Source organism: Bidens hawaiensis, unplaced genomic scaffold, assembly GCF_021521415.1.
Source record: "Bidens hawaiensis isolate Kalapana, Puna unplaced genomic scaffold, B.hawaiensis_p1.1 tig00025185_1, whole genome shotgun sequence".
Taxonomy (NCBI): Eukaryota; Viridiplantae; Streptophyta; class Magnoliopsida; order Asterales; family Asteraceae; genus Bidens; species Bidens hawaiensis.
This window is the reverse complement of record NW_027494007.1, coordinates 256,479-272,348: the sequence shown is the minus strand read 5'-3', so window position 1 is coordinate 272,348 and position 15,870 is coordinate 256,479. Positions and strand designations below refer to the sequence as shown.

Here is a 15,870-nt window from a genome sequence, read left to right as displayed (position 1 = left end):
GTTGAAGCATGTTATTTGCAAGGTATCCCCTAATGCTCTTCTCTTCTTATTTTTTTATTTATTTATCCTACTAACGCTTATCTTTTATGTAGGTTGCCCAACGTATCATTAGCGATGATGATTTGACGCGTTGCGTTGGAGTCCTTGTCAATGCTTCCCAACAGCTTGGCCACAAGGCTAGTTTTCAGGAAGCCCTTACGCATTTGCGTGAGAACCTTCCGCTTGAGGCCTACGCTCTTCACGCCGTTGATGTGGATAAGGAGTATACTGCCGCCGAGACGGAATATGATTCTCTTACGTTTCCTATTCTTTTGCAAGTTGCTGAGTATGCTAAGGAAGAAAATGGTGTGCATCTGTTGATGAATTTACTTGAACCTTCGCAAGCTGGACCTTCCGCCGCTGCTGCTGGTAGTCAAGAAGATAGCGCTGTCGTTGACTCCGGGAAGAGTGTCAACGATGTAGATTAGGCTATATCATCTTGGCTTGTATTTTTGTTGTGTTTTTTGTGTGTGCGGGCATAAGTGCTCGCTTGTAATTTCTTGTATATAAATGAAATGAATGCTTATTTTGTGAAATGCGGAGTTTCGTTTCCATTCAAATTCAACCCTTGGACTGTTTTTACAATTGGAATCGATTTACATATAACACCTTCGCAATTGTACTGTGTTCCATGTTCTAGGAATCGCTGAGCCATCGAGAGGCATCAGCGTGTAGGCGCCTTTCCCCAACACTTTGTTAATTTGATATGGGCCTTCCCAAGACGGCGCCAATTTTCCTTATGCATGCGCTCTTGATGCCTCGTTGTTGCGAAGGACGTAATCTCCGGCGTTGAACTCACATATCTTTACTTTGGTGTTATAATACTTTTGCAGCTGGCGCTTGTAATTTTGTTCTCGTATTGCGGCCAACTCTCGACGTTCTTCGAGAAGCATTAAGTCTAGTCGCCTTTTCGTATCGTTGTCATTTTGTAATGTGACTCTTGGAAAAGGAACGTCGGCTTCGGCGGGGATCATTGCTTCAGTACCATACGTTCGGCTGAACGGCGTTTCTGCATTACTTGTGTTTTTGTGCATTCTTGTGGCCCATAGTACATGGGGTAGTTGATCGACCCATCCTGATCTGTGGTTTGCCAACCTTTTCTTGATTCCGCCTATAATTGTTCTGTTGGTGCGTTCCACCTCACCATTCCCTTGTGGATGAGCAACAGAGGTGAATGTCTGCATGACATTGAGCTCTTTTAACCATTTTTGGATATGTTGGTCAGCAAACTGCGTTCCATTGTCGCTGACCAAATTCATGGGTAATCAAAAACGACAAATTATGAATTCCCAAATAAACTTTTTGATGCTGGTTGCGTGGATTGTTGCGACCGGCTTTGCTTCGATCCACTTTGGGATAATCGATCGCCACAATAAAAAATTTCACCCGGCCCGGCGCCTCTGGAAATGGTCAAGTCATATCAATCGCCCATTTCTGGAATGACCAAGAAGCTGTTACCGGTATCATGGAATTTTTCGGGCGCAGAGTGTTTGGCGCGTGGCGTTGACAAGCGCTGCATTTTCTCAATTCTTTCTCGGCGTCAACATGCATGCCTAGCCAATAATATCCTGTATTCATGATTTTTGCGACCACCATTCTTGGTCCTGCGTGTACGCCACATATTCCCTCATGAACTTCTCTAAGCAGATAATTTGCGTCTTGCGGGTCCACGCATCTGAAAAGTGGACCCAAGTACGATCGCCTATAGAGGATGTCTCCTTGGATTGTGTAATTCAATGCTTTGTGGCGGATCTTCCGTGCTTCTGCTTTTTTTTTCTGGCAAAGTACCTCTTGCGAGGTAGTTGATGATTGGTGTCATCCAACTGTTTTCTGCTTCTGAACAAACGAGAATTTATTTGTTCATTATTGAAGGTGTTGCTAGGACTTCGATGCGGACGTCTTTTGCTAGGTGTTCGAAACCAACGGTTGCAAGTTTGCTTAAGGCGCCAGCCTGTTTGTTCTCACTTCTCTTGATGTGTTTCACCTTGCATGTGGCAAAAGTTGCAATTAGCGTTTTAGCTTGCGCTAGGTATGATGCCATCTTATCGTCTTTTGCATCGTACGATCCTTCAATTTGATTCTCAACCCTGCCAACAATGCTTCATACTCCGCCTCATTTTTTGTTCTTTTGAAACTCTAGGCGTAATGCGTACGTGAAGTGTTGCCCTTCTGGGTTGGTTATCTTTAGGCCTGCTCCAGCGCCTTCATCGTTGGAAGCTCCGTCTGTGAACATCTTCCATACTTCATCTTTCGTTTGATCTACAGGGGTTTCGATCTCTCTTTTACATTCTTCCTCCTTTTCTTGAGGGATTTCTGCGATGAAGTCGGCCAAAACCTGGCCCTTGATTGCTGGCCTTGGTTTATATTCGATGGCGTGTTCTCCCAATTCTATTGCCCATTTTGCTAGCCTTCCAGACAATTCTGGCTTGCTTAGCAGATTTTGTAAGCGAAAGTTGGTGAGAATATGTATTGGATGGCCTTAGAAATATCTTCTCAATCGTCGCGCTGTCTGGACTAAGGATAGGACTAACTTTTCCAATGTGGAGTATCTTGTTTCTGCGTCTGCCAGGGTGCGGCTTATGTAATAAATGGGAGTTTGAACACCATTTCTTTCCATCATCAAGACTGCGCTGACTGTTCTTTCTGATGCTGCTAAGTACACTATTAACGGTTCCCCAGCTTTAGGGGCTGAAGTGTTGGTAATTCTTCTATGCATGACTTAATTTCTTGGAACGCCGTTTCTGCTTCTTCCGTCCATCGGAATTGAGATTTCTTGAGGTAGTTTCTCAAGGTTGAGACGAACGGGAATGATATTTCCGCATGACTAGATAAAAATCTATTCAATGCGACCAATCGGCCATTAAGCGTTTGCACTTGTTTGACCGATTTTGGCGACAACATTTTATGCACGGCTTCCAATTTTTCTGGGTTGGCTTTGAAGCCACCATTCGTCACGATTACTCCCAGGAATTTTCCTTCCTCCATGCCGAAGGAGCATTTTCCTGGGTTAAGCTTCATGCTAATTGACCTAAGAGTTCCGAAGGTCTCCTCAATATCCTTTAACATGGCTCCTCCGTCTTGCTTTTGATGACCAAATCGTCCATGTAGACTTCCAAATTTCTTCCAATCTGAGGTTTGAATTCTCTGTCCATCAGCCTTTGGTAAGTAGACCCGGCGTTCTTGAGGCCTAATGGCATCATTTTGTAACAATATGTTCTGCTGTTCGTTCTGAACGCCATTTTGTCTTGGTCTTTTGGCGCCATGTGGATCTGGTGATACCCTTTGTACGCGTCTAAAAAGCATTTGAACTGAAAGGATACTAGTGCGTCAACTTTAAGGTCGATCTCTGGCAGTGGATAACAATCTTTTGGACAGGCTTTGTTGAGATCTTTGAAGTCTATACACATGCGCCATTGGCCATTTGCCTTGGGTGCCATTACTGGGTTGGCTACCCATGTTTGGTACTGGATTTCTCTGATTATACCCGCATCAATCAATTGCTGAACTTGTTCATCACAGGCTTTTGCCTGTTCCGGTCCCATCTTTCTTCGCTTCTGTACCACCGGAATGAAGGTTGGGTTATCATTTAACTCGTGTCCCGCTTTGCTTCTCGAGACCCCCGTCATATCCGCCGGAGTCCAGGCGAAGACATCAATGTTCTTGACCAACAGGCTTTTGAGTGCGGCCCATGCTTCCTCGGAGATGGTTGGTCCAATGGTTATGCTTTGTTCTGGGAATTTTTTGTTGAGTATCCATTTTTCCACTTCTTTGGTTTTACCGAGTTTAAGCGTATTTTGTGGCGGTGTTTTTCTGTCCACCATGTTACAGTCTCTATTGGCGTGGATCATTGCTATCCCGGTCGGGGTTGGTACCCCTACTATCCCATGTGTTGTTGACGGGGTAGCGTTGAAATCACCAATGGCTTCTCTTCCCAAGATTATATCATATTGTGGGTGGGGGGTCTCCATTACTAGGAAGTCGACGTCTACCGTTCGCGAATGGAGCCCGTCACTTAGCTCGACTGGGAATGTCAGCTGCCCCAGCGGGTATGCAATACTTTGGTTGAACCCCGTGATTGGAGCGTTAACTGTTGTCAACCGACGTTTGTCTTCTTCGTCTACCAGGTTGAAACACTGGCGATACATTATGTTGGACGTTGCCCCCGTGTCAACAAAGAAACGCGGCGTCCTGTAGTTACCGAACACGGCTGTGATCACTAAGGGTGCTTTCTTGTTCGCCCCTCCTCTAACTCTTGGGAAAATGACTTGTTCTTCTTTCCATGGTGCCCATTCTGTTTTTCTTTTCTTGTTTTAAGCATTGCTTAAGATCATATTGGCGTGTAGATCTTTGATCTTCTTTTCCGGTTTTCCACCATCTCTTGGGGGTGGGCGTCTGTACTTTCCTCGTATGTTTCTGACAAGGTGATCCAATTTACCATTTTTGACGCATTCTTCGATCGCGTCTTTTAAATTGATACACTGGTTTCTCGAATGGCCATGTTGCTCATGAAAGTCGCAATAACTTTTCATATCTGTGCCCGGCCCCTGTTTAACTGGTGTCGGTTTCTTCAGTTGGATCCCTTCGTTGTACATTATATAGGCTGGACTTTTTGTCAGCGGAGTCCACCTGGATGCGTTCGTTTGGGGCGTACTCGACTGACCTTTTTGTCTTGTTTTGGATGGATCGAATGTGGGTTCTCTATCGATGTTCAACCTTGACCATACGGAGGATATTCTTTTGCCCTGGCGGGCCCTATTAATGTCGTTTCTGGCGTCATTCTTTGCCAGTTCTTTTCCCAAACTTTTTTCCATTCGCGCGTACCTTTTGGCCGCGGTCATAACATCGTTCCATCGCTGTGGCATGCCATCTCTACCCGTAAGGTTACATATAAGTTCGTCACACTTTACGTTTTGGCGAAAGGCTGCCCGCAGAAGTTCTTCATTTACGCCGCCGATGTTCAGGCCTTCTTGGTTAAATCTTGTGATGAAATCTTTAAGCGTTTCGTTATCTTTTCTAACGACATTCAAAATGTCCGTTGGGTCACTGATGTGTCGCCCTTGCTGGCTAAACTGTTGAGTGAACTTTTTTGCTATGTCTTCCCAGCTTGTAATTTGGCCATCTGGCAACCTTTCAAACCATGCTCTCGCGGCTCCCACTAGGGTTAGCGTAAAGATGTGGCACCATAACGGAATGGTCCACCCTGATACTAACCCGCAGCTGTGAAGGTTTGCAAGTGGTCTGGATCTGAGATACCGTCATATTGGCCCACCGTTGGCGGGATTTTGGGATTTTCTGGTAGCTCAGCTTCGGCTATTCTTGCTACAAACTTTGATTTTTCCCGCTGATGTTGTTGGCCGATATGATTTGGAAAAATCAACCGCCGCTTCTGGGTGGTATTTTACTAATTTCTTGGCGTCTGGTCCTTTCCAGCTTTCTTCATAGTCGGGGTCGTCTAGGCGTGAGTCTGCCTTTAGGTTCGACCGCTGAGACTTATCTCCTGCTTTGTTGTTTTGCTTAGCAGGAGTTGTTTTGGCGAATGGTGTTTTCGCACGAGCCGGTGTTGAGTTTTCTTCAGATTCCTCTTCTTCATTGCTACTAGAAGCTGTATCAAACAATGATCTAGGTTTCACAACGGACGCCATTTTTTCTTGTACTTTGTCTCTTAGTTTTTGTTGTTCCGCCTCGAGCCATGCCATGATGTCTGGCGGCATGGTTGCTTTGGAACGTATTTTCGTTTTTTGTTTATCCGTGACGGTAGGGTGAACAGTGGAGGCATTTAGAAGACCTCCGCCTGTATCCTCTACGTCCAGATTTTCAATGTTTCCTTCTAGGTTGGCTTTTTGGCCAACCTCCTTCGGTGTAGTCTTGTCACTCATCAGAGTCAAGAACGGAGTGAGTTACTGTTCTAGCTATGTGCACGGATGACGCCAATGAAGAAACACGAATCCACCCCTCAAGGTCTAACACGTTAGTCCGAGGGTAATGGTTAAGTATTCTACACGAGGGGTTATAAAACCTTCTTGGCGCAGACAAGTGTAACCTGCAAAACAGAACACCGTGAGCTTGTTACGAGGAATTGGGGGGGGGGGGATTCTCTCGTAACCACCCTCCGGCTTGAGAATCAGTACTTGATAGTATGATGTATAATTTGATAGTGATAGTAGGAGAAAGTACATCATTTACCATTTGAAGGTTTACTGGTATTTATAGCCGGAGGAGAGAGAGTGTGACAAACCACCTTCTCAGGTATTCCACCAATAATATTCTCCATTCGTGCGGTCGTGGTGGTTGGTGGAAGTTGGTGGGCATCATGGCCTTTTGACAAGGACGTGGTTGTACTGTTTGTACCGTCCTTTATGTGTTGTCTAATCTCCATTGGTTTGGTGTGTTTATCCATATGTGGGTTATCATCTTTTTGTCCCATGCTGGTGGGACCTTTGTATTACCATTCCCGAGGTGCCAGGAAAAGTTATATTGGACTACACTCTTCGCGCCATGCACTACGCCCGGCGTTAGTGATTTCCTGGCGCCCAGTGTTTCGCCCAGCGTATGTAGTTATTGTTATACTCTGTCACATGGTGGGTTTCATACCCTACCTCTACAGTAATACTACTAGAACGAAAACGACGTATTAATCAAAGTAATGCTTGACACTGCTAATTTTTTATTTATAAACAATAAACTATTAATATATATTTTATTAGGCGTATGTTTTTCTAGTCACGTTTCACCTATATGTTTTAGCCTTTTAATAACCTGTTTTCGTCGTTGGCGTTATCTACCTAGTAAAAAAAATGATTCACCGTTGTCACAAATTCGTTTCTTTTATCATAAGGTGGGATGAATTATTTACACTCATTACAAGAAATTCATTACAAATTAGTATTGAAAAAAACAACTAGTAAAAGGATAAATTTCATCTAACATCTTTTACGAATAAGTTATTGAAATTGAAATTATGTTTGAAGAACATCTACCAATAGTATCAATGTGCAAAACAATAGTATTGTAGGGGTATGGTACTAAACCCGGCTTACGACCTTAATTTATTATGTCTGGCTTATTTTATTATATGGACTAATACAATATTATTGGGCTGAGGGGGTTTTGTGGAGGTAACCCTAACTGGGCTAGGCCCATTAGGGTACCATGATGGTGGCCATGAGGCTCCCTATATAAGGAGGTATCCACCTCCTTATTAAGGGTGGGTTGTTCTCAATAAGAGCCACCACCATAACCATTTTTGTGTCTGTAAACAAGAGATCCTTGAGATTTCTTAGCAGTCACCTCCACACCCCCAAAAACCATTGCAGATCTTAAGCTACCGGAGAAGAAGATCGAGTCGTGGTTCGTTCATCTCGAAGACCGGGGAACATCGTTGTGACATCTGACCCGATCCGACCCGACCCAGGTACCCGTTTCTCCGATCCGATCTCTTTCTTTTATGATTTAATATTTATTTATACTTATACTTTATTTTTAATAATAATAATATATTTTCCTTCCCGCCTCTTCCTCTCTCTTCCTTTCCGCCGTCCCGTCCCTCTTCTTCTCTCTTTCCGCCTTCTTTTCTCTCTTGTCGCCGTCCCGCCCTTAAGCTTTGAACCCCTAACTGTCCTTTGTTCCTTCCCGCCTAAGGTTGTCTGCGCAGCTCCACGCGCCAGACTCCTTACAAGGAAGCCTGCGCGAAGACCAGTTGTTCCTGCGATACGCGAGGCGAACTGTTCTCACAGCGTGCTAAGAATTTGTAGTTCTTCTCGCAGCGCGCTAAGAACGGTAGTTCTTCACGCGACGCGCTAAGGATTTTAGTTCTTCCCGCGGCGCGCTGTGGACTGTTTTCTGTCTGCCTTCGCCCTCGCGCGTGCGCTCGAGCCTTCTCGCGCTAAACCCTTTGAGTTTTCTTCTGTTTAATCTAGCCGTTTGCTTCTGTGATGTCTTATCTCCTGTGTCGTTGACCTGACCTATCTTATGTTTGAAAAGTTACTTTCGGCGCAGCATGCGCACCAACCCCATTTGTTGATAGAAAAAGTGACTGACATTATCTTTTGAGATCTGCTTTTTCCATGCTTGACCAGTACCTTTATCTGACCCTCTCATGCCTGTTTACTGTTACCTGTCAGCTTTTCCTTTGCCCCCTGCAGCTGCCATATCTTTTGATATCTTTTGCTTTTGGAATCTTTTGCTTTTTGAGATCTTTTCCCCTTTTCTAGGGATTGTGTTCCCTAGGGTTTCCCTATAAATAATAATGCTATTTTCTTAACACTACACACGCAAACACTTATTATCTTTCTCTTCCTTGCTCTCTGCCGTTGATCCTCTGCCGTCTCCTTTCTCTTTGCCTTCGTCTTCTATCCTGTTTTGCCCTGCTTTTCCGGTAATATATATATTATATATAATAATTTACTTATTAATTATGCTAACTTATAATCAAGACTTAAAACAAATCATTAAAACAATAATCTTATTTATAGGTTAACTTGTGCTTGTTTAAAGTTGGTTCTTGCTTTATCTTTCACCGCACCGTTTATCAAGTGAGTAATCTCGTACCTAATCCCTTTTTATTTTTAATGTTTTGGGATGTTCATGTGTTCATACAAACTTAGAGTCTTAAACTTGTTTATGAACTTTAGTCGCGCAGTATCCCATGTGTTGAGGACGTTTACTTGGCTGTTTATTTGTATGTGTGTATCATTAACCGCTTTGTTCGGCCTATTCCGAAGTTTTCATGGATCCATTAGATGAACACGGGAGACCTATCGTTTACGGTTTTCTTTGTTTTACACTTGCACATATGTTTTCTCGTTTTTGTGCTCATTTGGGAGCACGGATTGAACTATGAACTATGATCTATTTAGGCTTGACCACAATCTGATTACACCCTTGTTAAACACCAGACATACACGTGTTGCGCGCATATTTATTGTTATCTATGTATTGTATTAAACTTGATTTCTCACCAGCACGCAAGTGTTGACGTTTATTTTAACACATGTTCAGGTTTGCTGTAGCTACATTTGGAGCTTGTGGACACGTAGGAGGTTTTCTTTATTTTGGACCTAGATTAAAATGTATCAAGACAAGTTATTGCTGTTTGATTATTTTGATTTATAATATATTGATTTATAATGATTTGTTATCTTATGCCTACTTTGCGCGTGCGCGAATGAATGTATTTATTAAATATTGACACCCAATAGTGTCACGAGTAATGAAACAATATGTGGCGCCCCGATGTATAATCCGCCTTTGGTCGGGGTGTTACAATCGTCATGGATCAGGTCAGATTCATTTCATGTTTCTACATTGGCGCCATCCGTGGGACCGGCAACGAACCACGTCTTGTTTTTCGTCTCGGTCCTCCGATCTGTTCATCAAATACTCTAGGTTCTACGATTTCTTCTTTCAGATCTGTTCTATGGAAGTCCAAAAACCCGTAGATCTGAAAATATTTCTAGATCCGAAAATATACAAGAAGAAATACCACCAAACTTTGGGGAAAACCCTTAGATCTGTGTGTTTTATAAGTGAAATATACCAGATCTAGATATGATTTTTTCAGATCTGGGTTCGTTTGAGCAATAATCACCTTTCATATTCATAGATCTATAAATCCTTTCAGATCTGTTGGTTTTTACATAAAACCTACCTGATGTGGATATTCAGATCTGTTCCACGCGCGCTAACCCTTCGCCATGCATGCGCGGTCAACTCCGCCATGCATGTGCGCTCAACCCCGCCATGCATGCGCGCTCAACCCCTCCATGCATGCGCGCTCAACTCCCCGCCATGCATGCGCGCTCAACCCCGCCATGCATGCGCGCTCAACTCCCCGCCATGCATGCGCGCTCAACGCCGCCATGCATGCGCGCTCAACCCTCCGCCATGCATGCGCGCTCAACCCCCGCCATGCATGCGCGCTCAACCCCCGCTCAACCCCCGCCATGCATGCGCGCTCAACCCCCGCCATGCATGCGCGCTCAACCCGCCGCCATGCATGCGTGCTCAACTCCCGCCATGCATGCGCGCTCAACACTCCGCCATGCATGCGTGCTCAACTCCCGCCATGCATGCGCGCTCAACCCCCGCCATGCATGCGCGCTCAACTCCCCGCCATGCATGCGCGCTCAACTCCCCGCCATGCATGCGCGCTCAACCCCGCCATGCATGCGCGCTCAACTCCCCGCCATGCATGCGCGCTCAACCCCGCCATGCATGCGCGCTCAACTCCCCGCCATGCATGCGCGCTCAACGCCGCCATGCATGCGCGCTCAACGCCGCCATGCATGCGCGCTCAACCCTCCGCCATGCATGCGCGCTCAACTCCCGCCATGCATGCGCGCTCAACCCCTCGCCATGCATGCGCGCTCAACGCCGCCATGCATGCGCGCTCAACCCTCCGCCATGCATGCGCGCTCAACCCTCCGCCATGCATGCGCGCTCAACTCCCGCCATGCATGCGCGCTCAACCCCGCCATGCATGCGCGCTCAACCCCGCCATGCATGCGCGCTCAACCCCCGCCATGCATGCGCGCTCAACCCCCGCCATGCATGCGCGCTCAACCCCCCGCCATGCATGCGCGCTCAACCCTCCGCCATGAATGCGCGCTCAACCCTTCACCATACATGCACCGAAAGCTCTCGCATAACGTATGTTAGCCTAATAATATCCCAAACGGCCACGCGCAAAACATAAAGGTCGGGAGCCTAATAATATCCCAAACGGCCACGCGCCAAACATAAAGGTCGGGAGCCTAATAATATCCCAAACGGCCACGCGCCAAACATAAAGGTCGGGAGCCTAATAATATCCCACATGGCCACGCGCCAAACATAAAGGTCGGGAGCCTAATAATATCCCAAACGGCCACGCGCCAAACATAAAGGTCGGGAGCCAAATAATATCCCAAACGGCCACGCGCCAAACATAAAGGTCGGGAGCCCAATAATATCCCAAACGGCCACGCGCCAAACATAAAGGTCGGGAGCCCAATAATATCCCACATGGCCACGCGCCAAACATAAAGGTCGGGAGCCTAATAATATCCCACATGGCCACGCGCCAAACATAAAGGTCGGGAGCCTAATAATATCCCAAACGGCCACGCGCCAACGTAGGTTGGGCACACCTCATAATTTGCCCGAGGATGGGAACCTTGTAATACATCCACTTTTAGTTGATATGTTTTTGCAGGTTCGGCTACGAGTCGCACAAGCACATATGACATTATTATTATTATCTGGCCGTTTGTGCCTCCATTATTATTTTGAAGACAAGCCGGGATAGTCATCCTGCGTAGAAGATGCCCTTGTGGGCCAATCATTATCATCATATTATAGCTCATAAGCCGCAACTCGCGCATGCTTCGTTATTTTATAGCTCGTAAGTCGCCTCGCGCGCAAGCTTCATTATTTTTATAGCTCGTAAGCTGCCTCGCGCGCAAGTTGCATTACATTATTATCGAGATGCGCACTCTATCTTTTATCAGGCCCCGCGCCACTACTGTTATGATGCGTGCTATATCTTATTCATGCCAGTGCACCATTATTATCATAAGGATCACAACATTTCACCATCATGGAGGAAACCTCTCAAAACTCAAAGACAATAAAGACATGGCCGAAGAAAGAGGAAAAAACCGCCTCATATCCTAACACACCTTATTGTTGGTGCATAAATGTCAGTAGTTCATAGTCTAGTGTCTGTAATCGAGTCTGTAATGTTATTTATGTTTTTGTTTAAGCGAAGTTGTTAACAAGTTCGCCTAGGCGAACTTGTTGAACAAGCGAAGTTATGGACAACTTCGCCTGAACATATCAGGCGAAGTTGTCGTGTATTTATACTAGGTTACGGCTTAGTGTTAAAAAGTTAATCGAGTTGATCTAAGCTGGTTTGAGTTCATTGTAACGTGAGGACGAGAGTCTGTATCAGTGATTCATATCACGTGAGTTCAGTTATTAATATATAACGTGTTTCGGTTTATTCGTGTGTGTTTGTTTGATTTGCTTTCTACGCTCGTAACGATCTACGCAGGGATTCCGCACCTGAGTAGACCGAGATATCTCGTGTGATCCGTCCAGGGAACCTACAATTGGTATCAGAGCAAACGAGGATAAACTTTATCCAGACCCAGGCTATTCAGCGCCTTGTAGCAGAGAATCAACTACAGTCGTCCCTCCTGGTTGAACATGGGAGAATTATAGATGCTATGAAGGAGTTCTTGGCATCTCAGGGGGAGACAGGCTGTAGAGGCGACGAGTTAAGGACAAAGAAGAGAAATGATAGAGACGATGATCCCAATGCATCGAAAGGTGCAGGTGGTGAGTTGCCAAGAACTACTCAAGCTCTTGGGACTTCCACAGCTCAGGGGGAGTCTGCGGGTGCAGTTGGTGGTGATGAGGTGGTGATGGTTGATGATGATGATGATGTGATCGATGCGTTGAAAGAATTGGATGATGATATGCTAGAGGATGATGTGATGTTTGATGATGATGTGCTGCCTATTGAGGAGATTGAGAAGATTGGAGCACAGATTGTGATTGAAGATGAGATTGAAGAAGGTGAAATAATTGAAGAAAATGTTGAACACGAGATCCCAGATGTTGAGAAAGCCGATATGGTTACTGAGATGGAAAATGATGAGACTGAGTGGGAGGAGCAGCCTAGGTGGAAGGAAGGCTGTGCTCATTGGTTTATTAAAACTAAGAAGCCTGCTGTTCCAACCATGTTCAAGAAGAGTTATAATATCAAAGGCTATGATGAGTCGAAGAAAGGAATTATTTGTTGGCTATATGATGAACAGATTAAGTTGTTTGTGGTGAAACGTTTTGATGGGATTCAGTATTTTAAAAGAACGTTGAGATCTCTCAATACATTTCCTGAATGTGAGGTGAAGGATTTGGCTAGATTGGGGCTGATCAATAGAAGCGACGACAACATGGCAAGGGTTATTGGGAAGATCGTGTGGAAAGAAAGCATAAAAGAGAAGAAGTTTGAGTTATTAAAGCCACAGAAGGGAAAGCTAGTGGAAGATAAAGAAAGGGGAATGAGAGCAGATGGCAAGCCATAGATGGTAATGAAGTACAAACCGATTCGATGCATTAAGGAGGTTCCAATGAAGATTATGCCTCAAGATGTGTTGAAGAATCTTAAATGGTGGTATGTTGATTGCCAGACTGCTGAAGCCGTGATGGAAGACGAAGACGAACAAGAAGTGCTGAGGGTGTATGATCCGATGCATCTTGTTAACTTATCGAAAGCTGATCTGCAAGTGTTGAATGAAAAGAAGATATTCTATATTCCTGCTTGGAAAGACGAAGCGAGGAAGTATCAGCGAGTAGTCACGGTATGTGTTAGAGAAGGAGTGCATGCGTGAAGATTACAAGACAAGTGCTTAAAGATCAAGATATGAAGCTACTGCCAAGGGGGAGTCTGTTGGTGCATAAATGTCAGTAGTTCATAGTCTAGTGTCTGTAATCGAGTCTGTAATGTTATTTATGTTTTTGTTTAAGCGAAGTTGTTAACAAGTTCGCCTAGGCGAACTTGTTGAACAAGCGAAGTTATGGACAACTTCGCCTGAACATATCAGGCGAAGTTGTCGTGTATTTATACTAGGTTACGGCTTAGTGTTAAAAAGTTAATCGAGTTGATCTAAGCTGGTTTGAGTTCATTGTAACGTGAGGACGAGAGTCTGTATCAGTGATTCATAGCACGTGAGTTCAGTTATTAATATATAACGTGTTTCGGTTTATTCGTGTGTGTTTGTTTGATTTGTTTTCTACGCTCGTAACGATCTACGCAGGGTTTCCGCACCTGAGTAGACCGAGATATCTCGTGTGATCCGTCCAGGGAACCTACACTTATGAAGTCCAGCGCTCCACCTAAACGCTTGCACGCCTAGGAGCAACACTGGACTTGGGGGGCTTGTAGGGGTATGGTACTAAACCCGGCTTACGACCTTAATTTATTATGTCTGGCTTATTTTATTATATGGACTAATACAATATTATTGGGCTGAGGGGGTTTTGTGGAGGTAACCCTAACTGGGCTAGGCCCATTAGGGTACCATGATGGTGGCCATGAGGCTCCCTATATAAGGAGGTCTCCACCTCCTTATTAAGGGTGGGTTGTTCTCAATAAGAGCCACCACCATAACCATTTTTGTGTCTGTAAACAAGGGATCCTTGAGATTTCTTAGCAGTCACCTCCACACCCCCAAAAACCATTGCAGATCTTAAGCTACCGGAGAAGAAGATCGAGTCGTGGTTCGTTCATCTCGAAGACCGGGGAACATCGTTATGGATCAGGTCAGATTCATTTCATGTTTCTACAGGTATATTTAAAACCGAAACGGGAACCTATTAAGAAGCCAGGAGCCTAAAAAACCTACTAAGGTCGGAAAAGAAACTAAAGACACAAAAAAGCTTACAAACGCTATTAAAAAATGAATTTAACAACGAATAATTTGTAACTATTGATTATAACTTTATAACAATCAAGATTGCACGATTATAAGATCTTAAATAAGTCAAAAATGATCTAGAGGCAAGAGATGAATGACTTTAACTGTACATAGGATCCTTAATTCACTATTTAAAAAACATTTGTGTTATAGAATCAATATTTGTTATTTTTAACTTGAGTGTAGTATCATGTGTTTAAACATGATGCTTATTTTTCAAACTTTCATGTAGTTAATAATGTGATTATAATAATGTCTCAACTGAACTACTTACAACTATGTGCCTAGTCCATGTCTAATGGGTTAACGAACTAGGGTAATTATAGATTAATAGTGTATCCAAATCGCTATATTAGTGCGTCAAAAAACACTTGTAATTCAACGGTTGCATATACCTTCACCATTGAGAGACATATGATGTCAACAATTTAGAATTTGATTAAACTTATAATATAGGTGTGAAATAAGTTCATTTCTCATTTTAATAACAAATTTTGAGAATTTTTTATTAAATCTAATATAGTTTTGATTTGACATAGTATAATAAACTGTGCTGCTATCCTCCCTCAAGTTTTGCAATAATACGAATTAAACATTTTTGTTTTTTCTTTACCATTTTATTATCTTTTATTATCATTATTATTATTAAGGATTTTTATTTTTTAGAGAGTTTTTCTTTTCCTTTTGTTTATATTATAAAGCTTTCTTTTTTTGTTTTTTTTTAATAACAAATAAAAATTTGTCTATGTAAAAAACATTTATTTTATCTAAAAAGATACAAAAAAAACAAGTTTTTTTATAAATGTTTTAATACTTTAGAGTATGTTTTTTTTTTAATAATTTTTAGAGATAACGTACATTTCTCTCTTTTTTTAAATGCATTGTTTTTAATAAATAAAAGAGATAAAACAACATCGACTTGATCAACAAATTGGTTCATTTCTAATATGACAATAATCTTATACGTCCGAACCTAACACAATATATTCAAATGATTTTTTTTGTCGGGCAGGAGACATATAATAAGATAAAATATACAAATTGTTTTATCGTTTTATTAGAGATTATATCATTATTTCTTTAAATATATTTTATAATGATAATAAATATTATTATTACGATAAAGAATAATAAACACAAAAAGAGAAAAAATAAACAAAAAAGCTTTAAAAAAATAATAAATATTACTATTATGATAAGCTTTACAAAAAATATTAGAGTGTAGTAATATGTACGTCAAATAAATTTGTTAAAGAAATTTAAAGTTTTTTTTTTTTTTGAGGGGGGGGGGGTTTATAATAACAAGTATATAAGGGGTATGTTTAGTCTAAACCTATAATAAAAAGAGGACAAATTCAAATTCATGATTAAT

General features: G+C 43.0%; 1 protein-coding gene across 1 annotated transcript; it reads right to left on the bottom strand.

The window, feature by feature from the left end:
• Window positions 1-2,703: 2,703 nt before the first annotated feature.
• On the bottom strand, window positions 2,704-4,184 carry LOC143571036 (uncharacterized). Its single transcript, XM_077056549.1, has 2 exons — window positions 3,443-4,184; window positions 2,704-3,347 (listed from the first exon to the last, which is right to left on the bottom strand). Exons 1-2 carry the CDS (start codon window positions 4,182-4,184, stop codon window positions 2,704-2,706), a joined length of 1,386 nt encoding a protein of 461 aa, XP_076912664.1.
• Window positions 4,185-15,870: the final 11,686 nt, after the last annotated feature.